Source organism: Leucoraja erinacea, chromosome 3, assembly GCF_028641065.1.
Source record: "Leucoraja erinacea ecotype New England chromosome 3, Leri_hhj_1, whole genome shotgun sequence".
In the NCBI taxonomy this organism is placed as follows: Eukaryota; Metazoa; Chordata; class Chondrichthyes; order Rajiformes; family Rajidae; genus Leucoraja; species Leucoraja erinaceus.
In genome coordinates this window covers 12,862,074-12,881,482 of record NC_073379.1, presented here as the reverse complement: position 1 = coordinate 12,881,482, position 19,409 = coordinate 12,862,074, and the positions used below count along the sequence as shown (strand labels likewise).

At 42.5% G+C, this 19,409-nt stretch overlaps 1 protein-coding gene across 1 annotated transcript in view; it reads left to right on the top strand.

The window, feature by feature from the left end:
* Window positions 1-19,409, top strand: part of LOC129695298 (uncharacterized) — a 97,509-nt gene that overhangs the window by 43,126 nt on the left and 34,974 nt on the right. Inside the window, 4 exon segments of the mRNA XM_055632120.1 lie at window positions 1,521-1,689; window positions 9,863-9,949; window positions 12,324-12,412; window positions 12,535-12,634. Coding sequence (XP_055488095.1) covers window positions 1,521-1,689; window positions 9,863-9,949; window positions 12,324-12,412; window positions 12,535-12,634 — 445 coding nt within the window.

Here is a 19,409-nt window from a genome sequence, read left to right as displayed (position 1 = left end):
GCCCTTTAAAGAGAAAGATCTGGTAATTGAGGTCTATGGAGAACTGGCACAGTGAAGATACTGATACCTGGGACAGTTCAGCCATGATCATACTGACTGTTGGAGCAGACTTTGGGCACCAGGTGGCCTACTCCTCCCATTTGTTTTAATGAAATGGTCCATTGTTAAGCTACCACATTTTTAATTGATGTGTTTTCATTGAGACTGAATTTTATTAGCAAGGCCTGTGTTTACTATTCATCTCCAATTCCGATTGAAACAATTGGCTTCCGAGGTGATTTCTGGGAGCACTTTGGAGTCAACGCTTAATATTTAGGTCAAATTGATAATGGGCAAGGCTATCCTCTTTCAACACCTCAATGCCTTCAGGCAAATGTATTCTTCTGTCATTAGCACTTCCTTACATTTTGGAGAGGGTTGCGAAGGTTTGGTGTAACTCTTAAACTGGTGATGTCCTACTAAGATTGTTGTCTATATACAAACCATCTCGGCTAATTCAATTTCCATTTTTAGATTGGGCTGTTAATAATGTTTAAATAGTTCCAATCAATTGTGTATCCTCTGCTCAACTGAAGCCAAACTTACATTGAACAGGCTGGATTTTAATACTACAAACAGACACGTTGAAAATCTTGTGCAGAAAGGAATTACAGATGTTGGTTTACACCGAAGATAGACACAAAATATGAGAATAACTCAGTAGGTCAGGCAGCGTCTCTGTAGAAAAGGAATAAGTGACGATTCTTATCGAGAATGAAGAAGGATCTCGACCTGAAAGGTCACGTATTCCTTTTCTCAGCATCTTGTATCTATCTTCCATGTTGAAAATGTTTGCGGCTTTGCTATGAAGTGGCAAATTTCACAAATTAAACAAACTCGTCAGTTATTATCGGGACACATTGTGATTATTTTACTTGCAGATATTTTCTTCAAATGCAAGTGGAATTGATTTAGTGCTTATGGCAAAATGAAGCAAATTAAACTGTACCTCCTTTTAAATTAACAGAGTGAATAGTCATTTCTTTTTACAAGAGTTGCTCCCGTTAAAAAGTAGATTCCAAAAAACGTATTTTTATGCTGATGCATAATGACGTACATTAATAAAAAAGACCTCTGCCCTTTCAAGAACACTGAATGCAAAGTCCTTTACCCAGAGTATGGGAATCAAGAACCATAGGACATAGGTTTAAGGTGAGAGGGGAAGATTTGATAAAAATCTAAAGGGCAATTTTGGTGGTGTATGGAACAAGCTGTCAGAGGACGTAGTTGAGTCGGTACATGGGCATTTACTGCTCTCTTTAAACCCACTGTGCTCAATGGAGAATTTATTATACCACAGAGTAAAATAGGATACGCATGCAGAAACACATTTATTCTAACCATCCGAGGGTCAGAATGAAAATCAGAACTTGATAGTTTCAAAAGCAAAATTTAGCTCTGTGAATAAAAAATATGGAGCTTTTCTCCCAGATTTTCAGTACTTTAGCTGAAATAATTTTCATGATGGTATATCTTTTTAGGCCGTGAAAGTCCTGCTTCAGTATGGAGCTGATCCAATGCAGAAGAATAAAGAAGGGAAGAATGCTTTTAATGAAATTGTGAATGATAAGATTAAAGATCTACTTGAGACCCACTGTAATCACAATAATAGTGATGTGATTATTTGTGATGAGCCACAACCAGATACAGGTTGGTACCCATCTGCTCATTAATGTTCAATGGAGAGCGTGATATATTCTTTATGCAGAATTTCCTCTTAATAAGTTGTGAATTATTTCTTCACATAAAGGCAAAGTCCTGGTTTTTGCCTCCGGCCTGATGCAGAGTTGTGCTAGAGTCTGAAACAGAGCTGTGGAGTCGGATAAATTTTGGTGCTGCTGGAGTCGGAGTTGGTAAAAAAGATCCAATTCCGACCTCAACATAAATTTCAGAGACTACGTAAATCTCTGCCTTATCCACTGATTTGGCCTCCACTGCCATCTGTGGCAAATAATTCCACAGATTCACCACACTCTGACTAAAGAAATTCCGTCTCATCTCATTCCTAAAGGAACGTCCTTTAATTCTGAGGCTCATTGAAACATACAGAATAGTGAAATGCTTGGATAGAATGGATGTGAAGAGGGTGTTTCCACTAGTGGAAGACCCTAGGACTAGAAGTAATAATCTCAGAATTCAAGAACGTTCTTTAAGGAAGGAGATGATGTGGAATTTCTTTCGTCAGAGGGTGGTAAATCTGTGGTATTTATTGCCACAGAAGGCTGTGGAGGCCAAGTCGGCTGATATTTTTAAGTTGGAGATAGATTCTTGATTTGTACGGCTGTCGGGTTATGGGGAGAAGGCAGGAGAATGGGGTTAGGAGGGAGAGATAGATCAGCCATGATAGAATGGCAGAGTACACATGATGGGCCGAATGGCCTAATTCTATTCCTATCACTTATGACATATATATTGATGCATAAGAATATAAATATCATAGTTATTTTAGAACAGAATATAGCATATTGTTGTAGAATATAGCCTTTGTTATAGAATAGTGCATAGAACAGTCCAGCACAGGAGTGGGCCCTTCGGCCCACAATGTCCATGTTGAACATGATGCAAATTACATTCAATTTCTTCATTTTATTCAATGTTTTTTCTTAGATTCATAAAGCACGGAAAGAGGCCCTTCGGCCCACCTTGCCCACCCTTTCCAACTTGACAACATCTTTCCTATAATATGGTGACCAAAACTGAACACATTACTATATATTGAATGCTCTGACTGATGAAGGCCAACGTACCGAAAGCCTTCTTGACCAACCTGTCTACCTGTGACACCACTTTCACGAAGCTATGTACCTGCATTTGAATTTTGATAAAAAAAATAACCTGTTTTTTAAAAGACAGCAGGCATCTTACCCACACATGATGTTTAGCCCAATTATCCACAATAATAGGTGGAGTGGGCAAGAGACTGTGCATCTACTCGATCTATTAGAAACATAGAAAATAGGTGCAGGAGTAGGCCATTCGGCCCTTCGAGCCTGCACCGCCATTCAATATGATCATGGCTGATCATCCAACTCAATATCCTGTACCTGCCTTCTCTACATACCCCCTGATCCCTTTAGCCACAAGGGCCACATCTAACTCCGTCTTAAATATAGCCAATGAACTGGCCTCAACTACGTTCTGTGGCAGAGAAGTTAGATATTCCTCTCATGATTTTATTGATCACCCCTCATCATCCTGTGCTCCAAGGAATAGAGTCCTAGCCTACACAACCTCTCCCTATAGTTCAGACCCTCTAGTCCTGGCAACATCCTCGTAAATCTTCTCTGTGACCTTTCCAACTTGACGACATCTTTCCTATAACATAGTAACCAAAATTAAACACAAAACTCTAAATGTGGCCTCACCAATGTCTTATACAACTGCATCATGACCGCCCTACTTATTCAATACTTTGACTGATGTAAATGTCACATCCTGGCCAAGAATCGAATGCTCTGATGTTTACGACCTCTGATGTACGTGGTCAAAAGCCTGTGATGCTACTTTCAATGAACTATGTTCCTATACTCCTAAATCCCTCTGCTCTACAACACTACCCAGTTCACTGTGTAGATCCTGCCCATGTTAGACTTCCTAAAGTGCAACACCTCACATTTTTCTGTATTCAGTTCCATCAACCATTCCTCAGCCCACCTGGCCAATCGATCCAGATCCTGCTGCAATTTTTCACAATCATGTTCACTATCTGCAAAACTACCCACTATTGTATCATCAGCAAACCTTGCTAATCTTGCCCTGCCTGTTCTCATCCAAATCATTGATGCTGATGACAAACAGTAACGGGCCCAGCACCAAACCCTGAGGCACACCACTAGTAACAGGCCTCCAGTCTGCGAAGCAACCTTCCACCATCACTCTCTGCTTCCTGCTTGAAGCCAATTTTCTATCCATTCAGCTATTTTTCCTTGGATGTCATTTGTACCGACAGTGGAACAATTAAATTTTTACAGTGCAGATTTACAGGCCGATTAACCCAATATACATAGATACCATACAATTAAAAAAAAAAATTAATTAATAACACCAAGTGCATAAAATGTTGAGGGGAATAGATAGAGTGAATAGTGTAGATGGGGCATAGAAACATTAAAATAGGTGCAGGAGGCCATTTGGCCCTTTGAGCCAGCACCGGCATTCATTGTGATCATGGCTGATCATCCACAATCAGTAACCCATGCCTGCCTTCTCCCCATACACCTTGATTCCGCTAACCCCAAGAGCTCTATCTAACTCTCTTTCAAATTCATCCAGTGAATTGGCCTCCACTGCCTTCTGTAGCAGAGAATTCCACCTGATTCGCAACTCTGGGTGAAAACGTTTTTGTTCTCATCTCAGTTTTAAATTGCCTACCCTTGTAGAATATTCCAATTGAAGGAAATTCACATTAGGCAGGAAATGGTGCTGGGTAGACTGATAGGACTGAAGACTGATAAATCCCAAGGGCCTGATGGTCAGCATCCCAGGGTACTTAAGGAAGTGGCTCTAGAATTTGTGGATGCATTGGTGATCATTTTCTAATGTTCTATAGATTCAGGATCAGTTCCTGTGGATTGGACGGTAGCTAATGTTATCTCACTTTTTAAGAAAGGCAGGAGAGAAAAAGCGAATTATATACCAGTTAGCCTGACATCGGTGGTAGGGAAATTGCTGGAGTCAATTATAAAAGATGAAATAGCGGCACATTTGGATAGCAGTAGCAGGATCGGTCTGAGTCAGCATAGATTTATGAAGGGGAAATCATGCTTGAATAATCTTCTGGAATTTTTTGATGATGTAACTCGGAAAATGGACAAGGGAGAGCCAGTAGATGTAGTGTACCAGGTATTTCAGAAAACCTTCCACATAGGGGATAGTGGACAAAAAGAGCATGTGGCGTTGGGGGTATGGTGCTGACATATAGAAAATTGGTTGGCAGACAGGAAACAAGGAGAAGGGATTAACGGGTCCTTTTCAGAATGGCAGGCAGTAGTGACTAGTGGGGTACTGCAAGGCTCAATGCTGGGACTGCAGCTATTTACAATATATATTGATGATTTAGATGAAGGGATTAAAAGTAACATTAGCAAATTTGCAGATGACACAAAGCTGAGTGGCAGTGTGAACTGTGAGGAGGATGCTATGAGGATGCGGGGTGACTTGCAAAGGTTGGGGGAGTGGGCAGATGCATGGCAGATGTAGTTTAATATAGATAAATGTGAGGTTTTCCACTTTGGTGGCAAAAACAGGAAGCAGATTATTATATAAATGGTGTCAAATTGGGGAAAGGGGAAGTGCAACGGGATCTGGGGGTCCTTGTTCATCGGTCACTGTAAGTAAGTAAGTTTAATGGCCAAGTATTCACATACAAGGAATTTGCCTTGGTGCTCCGCCCACAAGTAACAACATGACATACAGTGACAGTTATGAATGACTCAGAAAACACTAAACATTAATAATAATAAAACATTAATGATAAAACATAATTGATCAAGCATGTAAACCAACAAAATACCAGATCAAAGAGAGGCTACAGATTTTTGGCTGTTGAGCAGCTTTGACAGTCCGTAGTCGCCTTCCAGAGGGAAGTGATTCAAAGAGTTTGGCCAGGATGAAAGGGATCAGAGATGATCTTGCCTGCTCGCTTCCTGGCCCTTGCAGTGTAGAGTTCATCAATGGAGGTTGCAGGTTCAGCAGGCAGTGAAGAAAGCGAATGGCATGTTGGCCTTCATAACAAGAGCAGTTGAGTATAGTCCTTCTGCAGTTGCACAGGGCCCTAGTGAGACCACACCTGGAGTATTGTGTGCAGTTTTGGTCTCCAAATCTGAGGAAGGACACTCTTGCTATTGAGGCAGTGCAGCGTAGGTTCACAAGGTTAATTCCCATGATGGCGGGACTGTCATATGTTGATAGAATGCAGCGGCTGGGCTTGTATACTCTGGAATCTAGAAGGGTGCGAGGGGATCTTATTGAAACATATAAGATTACTAGACAAAGTGGGATCCGTTGGGTCCCAATATCACATGGGAGGGCTGGTCCCCCAATGCGATATTCCACCTCTCCACCAATTCCAATATTTGTGGCAAATGGGGGGGGGTGGGTGGGGGGGGCTTCTGGAGTGCTAGTATGGGTGTTCTGGGCTGGAGAGACTGGTTTCCAGGGGGGTAGTATGGACATTGTGGGCCGAATGGATTCTTGGGTTGGCAGCTCACTCACGGCTGGTGGGCTGGCAGTAGACATGGCTATTCCTTGAAATGCCACTTCAAGCAGGGTGCAAGGCCATCAAATTCAAGTGCAGTGCATACCATTTCAAGCAGGGTGCAAGGCCACCAAATTCAGGTGCCGTTTCCTACCACTCAAGCAGGGTGCAAGGCAACCGAATTCTAGTGCAGTTTCCAACCATTTCAAGCAGGATGCAAGGCCACCGAATTCAAGTGCAGTTTCATACTACTTCAAACAGGGTGCTAGGCCACCAAATACAAGTGCAGTTTCATACCACTTCAACCACGATCCAAGTCCACCAAATTCAAGTGCAGCTTCATACCATTTCAAGCAGTGTTCCAGGCCACCAAATTCACATGCAGTTTCATATCATTTCATGCAGGGTGCAAGGCCACCACATTCAAATGCAGTTTCATACCATTTCAAGCAGGGTGAAACCACCATAAAACCACCCACAACACTACACACAGTTCAGAAGACATTCAGTATGTTCAGTTGATTCACAGCTCATACAGAGTCGTGACCTCTCCCTCCCCCATCATGCAGAGACTGAGCCACACCCACATTTCCGGGTTTTATAATCCCTCCCCCCTCCCACCGGAAAAGGTGTGGCCTTCATGGCGTGATTGACTGGAGAGAGATTCGCAACATTTTTTAAACACTAATAACACTTTTATTTTTCATTGATGGGAAGAATCCTCTGCACCTGAAAAGCGGAGGGGGACTGAGTAACATGGCCATAAATCACAGCCGTACGTGGTAGCGTTTTATCTAAAATCTGTACACAGTGCAAACAGGAAGTTGTCAAGTTTAGACTTCCAGCCATTTGCAGTGCTTTTACTTCAACCCAACCCGTGCCAGCCATTTGCAGTGCTTTTACTTCAACCCAACCCTCACCTGCCATGTGCAGTGCTTTTACTTCAACCAAACCACATCTTCATTTTCAAACCACATTAAGGGCACTCAAAGTCAGTAAAACCACACTCACAGTTTAGTAGACAAGTGCTCAGTGATATTCATAGTTCAGACTGAGAGAAGTGAGCCTCTCACTTCCCCCATCTTGCAGAGACTGACTGAGGCACAGCACTTCCGGGCTTTATACTCCCTCCCACCAGCAGGGCAGCAGAGAGAATCTCAACATTTTTAAAACATTAATAACTCTTTTATTTTTCATCGATGGTAAAATCCTTTTGTCCTGCGCAGTGGTGGGGGATTCTGAGTTAGATGGCCAAAAATCACAGCTGTATGTGGCAGCGTTTTTTCTAAAATCATGAAACAGAAAAACAGGAAGTGGTCAAGATCAGACTTTTAGTAATATAGATAGTTACGGCCCCAGCACCAAGCCTTGCGGCACTCCACTATTCAATGCCTGCCACTCTGACAGAAACCCGTTTATTCCTACTCTCTCTTTCCTGTCTGCCAACCGATTCTTTGTCCATGTCAATACCCTACCCCCAATAACATGTGATCTAATTTTGGCCACTAATCTCCTGTGTGGGTCCTTTCTGAAAGTCCAGATACATTACACCCACTGGCTCTCCTCAAAAATCCAGAAGATTAGTCAAGCAGGATTTCCCCTTCGTAAATCCATGCTGTAATCGTAAATCCCCTTCGTAAATCCATCCATTGGGCCAATCCTTTTACTGCTATCCAAATGTACCGCTATTATTTCTTTAATAATTGACTCCAGCATCTTCCCCACCACTGATGTTACGCTGACTGGTCTATAATTTCCCGCCATCCCTGCTTATCCAGAAATATTAAAATTTGCGGCTTTTATAGTAACAGCTATACCACCCACTCAGATCAGTGTAGAGAGACTGTTTTCCGCACTGAAAACAATTAAATCAGATTTAAGGGCTTCAATGAAAGAGAATCTGGCAGAAGCAATTCTGTTCTTAAGGACAAGTTATTAATAAATTTTAGGTATGTACTTTTGTTGCAAACTTAACTATCTATGCATTTACTTTTACTTTCTATTGCACTTGAGAATTTTTTTTGTCATAATTTAGCCATTTAGCTCATACCTGTGGCAGTTTAATAAATTTTGAAGTAATGCTTTTATAATTTTTAATTCAATGGAATTTTAATTGTGTCATAGTTGTTTCTGATTTTTTTTTTCTTTTAGCATAATGAATTATGCTTTGTTTTCAAGAATAAACAATTAAAAAAAAGCCACAATTGCATAGCTACAACCATTACACTCAAAACCTTTAAGGACATGGGATGAAAAGGTAGCTTGATGACACGTGATTCTTAAGAAATTCCATCTTGTGTAATGTCATCATAGCAGATTTAAAATTATTATACCTTTGGGTCAGGGTCTGAGTTGGAGACACAAGATATCAAGGAGTCGGAGTCGGGAGTTTTGGGTATCGCCTCTGCAGCCCTGGTTGAAATACTGTTTCTAATTATACCCACTGGTGCCTCTACTGCAATGCGAAAAGAAGTATAAAAAACTAGCATAAAATCCCAGGATAGCTATTTGTTCTCTTCCAAAAGATGGTCAGTCGGGACATTGAAACCGCAGAGTCAAAGCTTCAGTTTCAAGGGAATTGTACGTTTACGTGAAATGTTATGGAAGTAAATATTGCAATTGAAAATTATTATTAGGCACATTATGACATCCGCAGAGGGAACTTGATTACATGATATTTTTTGTCTAAAAAAAAGGAGAGGTACTCCTTGACCAAAACTTAGAGGTTGATAGAAGATTATCAGTCCAGTTTAGTTTATTGTCACATGTACAGAGGTACAGAGAAAATAGGTAAAGCCAGCAAAGTCGGATCAAGGATAGTCCGAGGGTCATCAAAGAGGTAGATATAGCACTGCAGTCTGGTTGTGGTAGGATGATTCAGATGTCTGATAACAGCTGGGAAGAAACTGTTGCTGAATCTGGAGGTGTGCGTTTTCACACTTCTATACCTTTTGCCTGATGGTAGAGGGAAGAAGAGGGAGTGTCCAGTGTGCAACTCGTCCCTGATTATACTGCTGGCCTTACTGAGGCAGCGTGAGGTATGAATGGAGCCAATAGACGGGAGATTGGTTTGTGTGATGGTCGGGGCTGTGTCCAAAATTCTCTGCAATTTCTTGCGGTCTTGGATGGAGCTGTTACCAAACCAAGCTGTGATGCATCCTGATAAAATGCTTTCTGTGGTGCATCTGTAGGAATTGGTCAAAGTTGTAGGCGACATGCCAAACATCCTAAACCTAAGGGAGTAGAGGCATTGGTGTGCTTTCGTGGTCATTGCTTCAATATGGGTGGTCCAGGAAAAGTTGTTGGTGATATTGACTCCTAGGAATTTGAAGTTTTCAACCATCTCTACTTCGGCACCGTCAATGCAAACTGTACAGTTTGCTTCGCTTCCTGAAGTCGACTATATAACATCTGTTGAGGAAGATGTCACAAAAATTGCAGGGATAAGCTGGATTCAATGATGGAATGAGTGACCAGGCTGAAGGATGTCTCCTGCAAGGTTTCTGACTATCGTGTACTGAAATCTCAGACTTGCACATTCAATGTAGATAAATTAATCTGCTTCCTGTATTTAACCATCTATCTCTGCTTATTCTTCAACTTAAAACCTTGCCTTTGCCCTTTCAGATCAACAACAAGTGGAAGATGTAGAGAATGAGGAACAGGCAGAGGGCACCCCTGAAGATTCCAGTGCATCACCTAACCTTCCTTTAGGTAAAGTACATATGTTAAAGGAGAAACTAGGAAGTCTGCACTTGGGAACCATTTCAGAACTTGTATGTAACAGGAAGCACCTGGTCAAAAGAACCATCTGTCTCCTAGTCTTGGTACTGAGGGTGGTGAAGACAAAATCAATGACACAACCTGAATTCAAAGGCTGGTCCTTGCACACAGGACATTTTCAGTGCATTGGGCAGGTACAAATCATATCAGAATTCGGCTCCATATTTTTGAAAGGCATTACAATAAAGGCATTATATAATTTCAAGAAAGACATTACAATAAACATGAAATCCAATCATTGGCTCTTATATTCGACAGTGGAACTCAGTTACAGACTTTCCCATTGCATTGTGAAAATACCTGGTTCAAGAAGGTGGCTCACAGCAATTAATCAAGGCACTAAGGGATCGGCAGTAAAGGGATCGGCACAAAGGGATCGGCCTTGCCAGCAACATTTCGCTCCAACAAAAAAATTGTGTCAAAAGAAAGAACTACCTGGAATACATCTAAGCAAATTTGGCAATTCATGTAACTGTAACTGCTTACATGTCTTTATGTACTTGGCAGTTGAATGGACTGAATGGATTACAAATGGAAGCATGACTCAGAGATTGGAACAGAGGAGGTATCACATTCCCTATTTAAAGATTGGCAAATGATATGTAGGAGGAAGGAGATGGTTGTGAAGAATTACTACCGATGCAGGTTATTTCCTTGGAAAGACTATGATCCATCTTGGCTTCAGAAAGCTGGAAATGGTGATTTGTACAGTAGAATTATACTGCTTGTTGTGAGAACTTGTCATGTGCAGACCTGCTAAGTTCATGCCTTTCTATTTCATAGAAAGTTTTGTCCTTTACAAACCTGGCCCGGCAAGGCCAACAGCATAATCATGGACATCTCACCTTGTTCACTCCCTCTTCTCCTCTCTCCCATCAGGCAAGAAGTGCAGAAGTGTGAAAATGCATACCTCCAGATTCAGTGACTGTTTCTTCCCAGCTGTTATTATGTAACTGAACCATCAATAGACTGTAGACAATAGGTGCAGGAGTAGGCCATTCGGCCCTTCAAGCCAGCACTGCCATTCAATGTGATCACGGCTGATCATCCACAATCAATACCCCGTTCCTGCCTTCTCCCCATATCCCCTGACTCCGCTATCTTTAAGCCCTATCAAGCTCTCTCTTGAAAGTATCCAGAGAACTGGCCACCACCGCCCTCTGGGGCAGAGAATAACACACCCACAACTCTCTGTGTGAAAAAATGTTTCCTCCTCTGTCCTAAATGCCTTACCTCTTATTCTTCAAATGTGACCCCTGGTTCTGGACTCCCGCAACATCGGGAACATGTTTCCTGCCTCCACCGTGCCCAATCCCTTAATAATCCTCTATGTTTCAATAAGATCCCCTCTCAGCCTTCTAAATTCCAGAGTATAGAAGTCCAGCCGCTCCATTCTCTCAGCATATGACAGTCCCGCCATCCCGGGAATTAACCTTGTGAACCTACGCTGCACTCCTTCAATAGCAAGAATGTCCTTCCTCAAATTAGGGAAACAAAACTGCACACAATACTCCAGATGTGGTCTCACTGGGGCCCCCCATGCATCTGCCCACTCACCCAACCTGTCCAAGTCACCCAACATTCTCATAGCATCCTCCTCACCAACCATCCTATCACCAAATGAAGAGCAGTCCTGACCTGCCAACGATCTCATTGGAGACCCCTTGGACTATCTTTAATCGGAGTATACTGGATTTTATCTTGCACTAAACATTATTCGCTTTACTCTGTATTGTAGACAGCTTGATTGTAATCATGTATAAATAATAATAATAATAAATTTTATTTATGGGCGCCTTTCAAGAGTCTCAAGGACACCTGAGTATAGTCTTTCCGCTGACTGGATAGCATGCAACAAAAAAGCTTTTCAGTGCATCTCATTCTAATATGACATGTGACAATAATAATAAACCAAACTACATGAATTAAAACTAGACAAATTTGTGTGTACGACCAGCTGACTGATTCTCTGCGAACAGTGGATTGGAAAGATGTGATGGGATAATTGATTCATTAATCCACAGGTAGTGCTATCCCTGGGACACATTTGTGCATTAACTTTTATGTGAAGCTGAGATGAAGCAAAAACTGCTGTGCTGATGAAAAGCAACTTTACCTGGGATTATTACTTGAATTTCTTATTGTGCTAACTGTGTATGTGTTTTTATTAACTGCTGCATTGTAAAAGTATTGCTAAGGAATTAGCCTGGATAGAATCCTGCTGTCAAAACGACAGACACTTATTTGTAGATGCATGATTATTTTTGCTACATCTCTGAATGGATGCCTGATATGTATTTTCCAGGTCCTCCACCAGATAACCGTGTGTCTTGTGATGATAATCAAACATCAACAGTTTTACAAAATGATAAAGGTTTAGAAAGTCCACATTACGTAAGTTCCACAGAAAATGAATATTTTAGAATTTTGATCTATTTCACTGAATTCATAAGCCAAACACTTCAAGCCATTTGTATGTTAAATGTTTCTAAATAAAATGGCATGTGTTATTTCAGAATATTTCACAGCATGAATCGATTACAATAACATTGGATGAAATCGCGACAAAGCAAGAAAGGATAGTCAAATGCGAGCTCAAGGAGCCTGAAAGTGCAAGTAAGAAAACTATAGAATCTGTAATATTGTGTACGGTGCGGAAAGGTTCTGTGTGACTAGATTGAGTATTCAAAAAGTTACATCAGATGAGATGGGATTCTGAGCTATGGAAACAAAAAAAAAGCTGAGTTTGAACTTGATTGGGGTCATGTTGGTACTATGTAAGGGACAGTAAACAGAACATTGATTTTCAGAGAGGAAATCAAATATCAATTGCAAATATCAAGAAATTAAGGGGTAGCCTTTTGAGGATGCAGATGCTGATAATGGGTTGAATGGGAGGGATATATTTTAAAAAAGGAATCCTTTTCCTTTTTGGCTGCTTTGTTGCTCCAGAATACAGCATCTGCAATGTCCTCCGTCTCTGATTTATTCTATCACTGGTAAGTCTGTTGCTCAATCATCAGCTCGCTCCAGCAGAATTCTGCCGTTAAAAGCTCAGTTTTGAGTCAAGGGTCTTGACCATCAGAGAGTAATGATGGAAGTAACAAATGTTGGGAGGTCTCGGCTTGGGGGAGTTTCAAGATTTAGAAGCCCAATTATAAATCAGATGGAGAGGCTTGGATTTATTATCAGAGCCTCTGCCTGGAGGGAGGGTGACCAGTAAGAGATCAGGGGGTCAAGAACTATGGGCAATATAGTAAACAGGACAGGGCTGCTCAGATCGGTAGAGTTAAGACCAGGAACAGTTCAGTTTCAGTTTTGTTTATGTCAGGTGTATCAAGGTAGAGTGAAAAGATTTTGTTGCGTGCTAACCAGTCAGCAGAAAGTCAATACGTGATTACAATCATTCCACTTACAGTGTATAGATGCATGCTAAATTTAGCTCGTAGAGCAAATGGAATCAAGGGATATGGAGGAAACGCAGGAACAGGGTACTGATTTTAGATGATCAGCTATGATCATATTGAATAGCAGTGTGGGCTCAAAGGGCCGAATGATCTACTCCTGCACCTATTTTCTATGTTTCTATGATAAAAAAATAACGGTTAGTGCAAGATAAAGCCAGCAAAGTCCGATCAAGGATAGTCCGAGGATCACCAAAGAGGTAGATAGTAGTTCAGCACTGCTCTCTGGTTGCAGTAGGATGATTCAGTTGCCTGATCACAGCTGGGAAGAAACTCCCTGAATCTGATGGTATGTGTTTTCACACTTCTATACCTTTTGCCTGATGGGAGAGGGGAGAAGAAGGAAATTATGCCGTTGGACTAGCCGAGGCAGCGTGAGGTATAAGTATCCCCCGGTCTTTGTGGTCCACAGTGATTTGAGAGAAGAGTGATATTGGGAGAGTGGAGCAGTGGAAGTACAAGGCTAGGGACAACTATAAGGGTTGGGAGGTGCACAGCTCATGAGATTGGTAACCATGAGGTAGGGGAAGGATTAGTTAATTCTATGGTTCCAGTCCAGCAAGTGCTGATCTCCCACACACCCGCTCCCCACCCAACCCCAATCCTACATGGGTTATTTCCTGTAATTGTCTCACAATTTTCCAAAGTAACAATGGTGTTATTTATCATGCATTACACAACTGGAAGTGCTTAGTCATGAAATGTCATAGAAATGCTTCTTGATGTGTTTCTCTCTGGAAAATATCTACTTTTAATTGTGTAAGTCTAAGTAAATAGTGCTAGCAACTCTATTGCATTTCTGAGCAAATTATGCCTCTGACAAGGTCTAAACATCACGACTTCTGAGCATTATCAATGGCGACATTGCAGCACCTAGGCATCTGGTCCACTTGGCTTCATTGTAACTGTGGCATCCTTCAAGCCAAAGTGGACTGGTGCTAGTATATTTTGAGTTTCCAGTTGAGTGGTTTGATGCACGTGTCTTAATTCTGTCCAATCCTTACCAACACTGTAAGCAGCAACAGTTGGATGTGTAACTTAAAGGTGTTCAAGGTCTTAATAGTCCAATGTCTAAAAATATTTATAATGCTTGGGGAAAGACCAGAGGTTGAATCAGCTTTATCTTCAAAGGTCTGAGAAATTCTTTCAAATTTCTCCTCTGATCTGCACTGGCGAATAATTCTTCCAGGAACAATAAGTAAACTGCTTACTTTTCTGGACTTCTTTCAGCTCAAACTGAACCTCAAGAAATGTAAAACTCACGGGTCCTGGTTTTTCTATATTCCCCAGACCAATGTGGCACACCTGAAGCACAGCCCCAAATTGTCACTACCCTGCTTCCCTCTCCAAATTAGTTTCATTCTTTCTATTAAAAGCACTAGATTAGAGTTCCATTTTAACCAGGATTTTCACTCCGGGTATTGAGTATAGAAGTTGTCATGTTATGCTACAATTGTAAAAAGACGATGTTGGTGGGGCCGCATTTCGGGTAGTGTGTTCAGTTTTGGTCCACTGCAATATGAAGGATGTCGTTAAGCTGGAAAGAATGCAAAGATTTACTGTTGCCAGAACTCATGGCTTGAGATTTAGGGAGATGTTGGGCAGACTAGGACGCTATTCCATCAAGCACAGGAGGGGTGATCTGATGGAGAAGTATAAAATAATGAGGGGAATAGATCAGGTGAATGCACAGCGTATTTTACCCAGGATAGAAGAATCTAAAACTAGAGGACATAAGTTTAAGGTGAGAAGGGCAAGATTTATTAGGAACCTGAGGGGCAACCTTTTTCACTCAGATGATGTAGGTGTATGAAACGGACTGTCAGTGGACTTAGTTGAGGCAGGTACTATAAACTATAACAGCAAATAAAAGACTCTTGGAAAGTAAAGGAAAGGTTTAGAAGAATATCGGCGAAACGCGGGCAAACAGGACTAACTTTAATGGGACATCCAGGTGGGCATGGATGAGTTGGGACAAAGTTTCCATGCTGTAGGACTCGATGACATTGTAAACATTTTCACAAGATGACAAGGCAGATAACCAAGGCTCTTAGTTCATTCTGTCAGTATCATCATCCAGCATATCAATCCTTGTTCGATTGGCAAATACATTCAAAGTTGTGGTGACCAGTTCGGCTTTTGATCACACCGTATGAAAATCTGTGTCCTCAGCTTGGTCATCATTATCCTGAACATGTGCCGCCCTGGATTATTTGGCAGTATGGGAATGACTGAGATCTCCCAGGTTTTCTAGCTGAGAACTTGATGCAACGTTTCAACCTGAAATGGCAACCATTCCTTTCCATCCACAGATAGAACAAGCAGGACCAGTGGGTGTATGGAACGTGTGGGAACAGTGGGTGTATGGAATGTGGGAACAGTGGGTGTATGGAACGAGCAGGAACACGGGGTGTATGAAATGAGCTGTCAGAGAGATAGCTAAAGCAGCTACGATAACAGCATTTAAAAGACACTTGGAGAAATACATGGATAAGAAAGGTTTAGCGGGACAAAGGGGAATGGAACTAGCTTAGATGGGATATCCTGGTTGGCATGGACAAGTCGAAGGGCTTATTTCCGTGCTGTATAACTTTATGACGCTATGCTGCTCACTCCACTGAGTTCCTCTAGCAGAATAGCATGGTGGCGCAACGGTAAAGTTGCTTCCTTACAGCAAATGCAACACCAGAGACCCGGGTTAGATCCCGACTACTGGTGCTGTCTGTACGGAGTTTGCACGTTATCCCCGTGACCTGCGTGGGTTTTCTCCGAGATCTACGGTTTCCTCCCACACTCCAAAGACGTACAGGTATGTAGGTTAATTGGCTTGGCAAATGTAAAATTTGTCTCTAGCCGGTGTGGGATAGTGTTAATATGCGGGGATCGCTGGTCGGCGCGGACCCAGTGGGCCATAGGGCCTGTTTCCGCTCTGTATCTCTAAACTAAATGTGGTTGAAAGAATTATATTGTTTGCACCAGGCATGTCTCCTATCCACACATAACATTCTCTACACAGTTGATTACTGGGCCTCCCTTTTCTTCAGCAGTCGTAATTGTTCCAAACTTGTTTCTCATCACTCTCCATTGTTCAGAAATGAACCACTTACTGTGTACGGTCACATCATCAAAATATGTGTCTGTGCACCTGTAGCTTCCTGAGGCTTTAGATTATATCTTTCCAAAACAAACACTAAAGCAGTGATCACTATCGACACTGTAAACTTTTCAGGTACCCGCAGTCACCAAAAGTTAATGTGGTCACCTCATTGATTGTGTTTGTGTCAGGGATTGTAACACTAGAGGTAGTTCAACTATGTTATGATAGTTATGTTCCTAAGAAATCTCAATTTATAGAAAATCCTGTTGTATAAATCAATTTGAAAAGGAGGTTAGGGATTAGAGCATTCCAGACTGGCAATGACCTTTTTCTTCCTGCATGGTTTTCAAAAATAAAGGTAGTTTTAACAACTAAGCTTATTTTTGTTACTCCCATGCTAAAAGTACTAAAAGCTATATACAAGATACAAGAAACATTTAATTGTCATTTGGACCCCTTGAGGTCCAAACGAAATGCCGTTTCTGCAGCCATACATTACAAACACATAGACCCAAGACACAACATAATTTACATAAACATCCATCACATTGCTGTGATGGAAGGCCAAATACACTTATCTCTCCACTGCACTCTCTCCCCCCCCCCCCCCCCCCCCCATGTCAGAGTCAAAGTCAAAGCCCCCGGCTGGCGATGGCGATTGTCCCGCGGCCATTAAAGTCACGCCGGGTGGTGCAAGGTCGCACACCGGGTCTTGCTGTTAGAGCCCCCGGCGTGCGCTCGCAGAGTCCCGCGGCCATTCCAAGCCGCGCGGGGCAGTGATGTAGGCCCCGCTCCAGGAGCTCTTCAACCCCGCAACTCGGGCGGGGGAAGTCGCCGTTGCGAGAGCCCTGAAAAGCGGTCTCCCTCCAGGGACCCGCGGGCTCCCGGTGCCGCCGTCCACAGACCTGCCGTTGGAGCCTCCGACTCTCCAGTCGGGCAGCAGCAGCAGCAGCAGCAGCAGCGCTCCTCCACCGCTCCACCCGCTCCGGACTCGGCCAGCCCCGCGACGGTGATGGTGAGTCGTAATACCAGAGTCCCCGGTCTCTTCCTGTTGGAGGCCGCTCCTCGTTGCGGCCCCAACGACAACGGAAACCCGACGAGAAAAGGTCGGGTCTCCCGTGCAGGGAGGGATTTAAAAAGTTTCCCCCCCCCCCCCCCCCCACACCCCCCCCCCCCCCCCCCCCCCCAAAAACACACACACCCCCCAACAAAAAATTAACAAAAACTACATAAAAACACAGACAGAAAATAATAAAACGCGGACAGACTGCAGAGGCCGCTGCTGACCAGAGTCGCGCCGCCCACTGGATGTTTAAACAATTAAACAATGTTAAATTGTTTAATAGTGTATCATTGCACAGGTGTCACAGGAAATTGTCAATTTCAAGACCATCTACTATGAAACTGACTTTTCTTAAGAGATAACGTTGTCTGATTACTGCAAGGTTATACAAAAACTTTTTTTTCCTAGACTTTTTTACAGAGCAGCTTTTTTCTGCTTGTCTATTTCCAACTGTAGTGGCCATTTGGCTTGTTTTGCGTGTCATTAATGATGGCATGTGTCTTTAAATTTTAGACTGCCCGTTATATTGTGGGTGGGATTTATGACGTATTTTAGGGCGTGTTTGGGGCTAAGTTGCTTGCGCAGAAGCTTAGTTTTTAGTTTAGTTTGGAACGAGCATGGAGAAGGTTTACCCTTTGACCATGCGAAGATTAACGGAGACACGAGGAGTGTTCTAACCTTTAATGCGATAAGCTGGAGTTCGATGAAGATTATATTAACGAGTCAGAAGAAGTTTGGATGTACCTTATTGTTTTTCATCCACATTAAAGAATTTACTAATCAAAAGACTGTATTTTGTAGACTTATCTTTGAAGAAGCTCTGAAGGTCTCTGACGGTGAGCTTGCATGCGTTTAAATGACATGTCCCTTAACCATGCTGTCCATTTAGCGGTTAGAGAGAGTAATCTCTTGAACGATAAAAAAATCTGCCGCTACATTAAGTCAAAGGAGACCTCCGGCAGAGGGGTAAATACCAGTCCCAGAGATTGGGACAGAAGATTATGTTAAGATCTCAAAAGAGGTTTGGCCAGAAGACTGGTTCCACCCGAGGAACTGAAGATAATAGAACTCGGCCAGAGAAGGCCTAGAGGTCTATTGACAGCATCGAGACTTATCTGATGAAAAAGGGTTTAGGCCCGAAATGGTGCCTATTTCCTTCGCTCCATAGATGCTGCCGCACCCACTGAGTTTCTCCAGCACTTTTGCCTACCTACAATATCACTGGAATTGTGAGTAAAAATCGATTATTATTCTTTGAATTTGAAGCTGCAAAGCTTTATATTAAACTGCTTCTTTAAGAAGAGCCAGAAGGTGTTTTTTCCAATCTGTCTGGAGAAACGAGAGCGACCTTGGATTGTTTTGAATCTTTTGATAAACACGTTCCTTTCGAAGAAGCATCATCTTTAAGCACCTGAGGTTTGAGAAAAGTTCTCTACATCCCAGTTTATTATGGTTCTGATGGAAATGTTGACACCTCAAAGGCTGCCTACCTCCCACACTGGACCCCTATCAGTTCGCCTACCGCAAGAACAGGAGTACGGAGAATGCCATCTCAATCGCACTTCACTCCACCCTCTCCCACCTCGACAACAGAGACACCTACGTGAGAATGCTGTTCATAGATTATAGCTCAGCATTTAACACCGTTATTCCCTCAAAACGGATCACCAAACTCAGCGACCTGGGCATCGACCCCACCCTCTGCAACTGGATACTGGACTTTCTAACCAACAGACTCCAGTCTGTTAGGTTAGACAACCACACCTC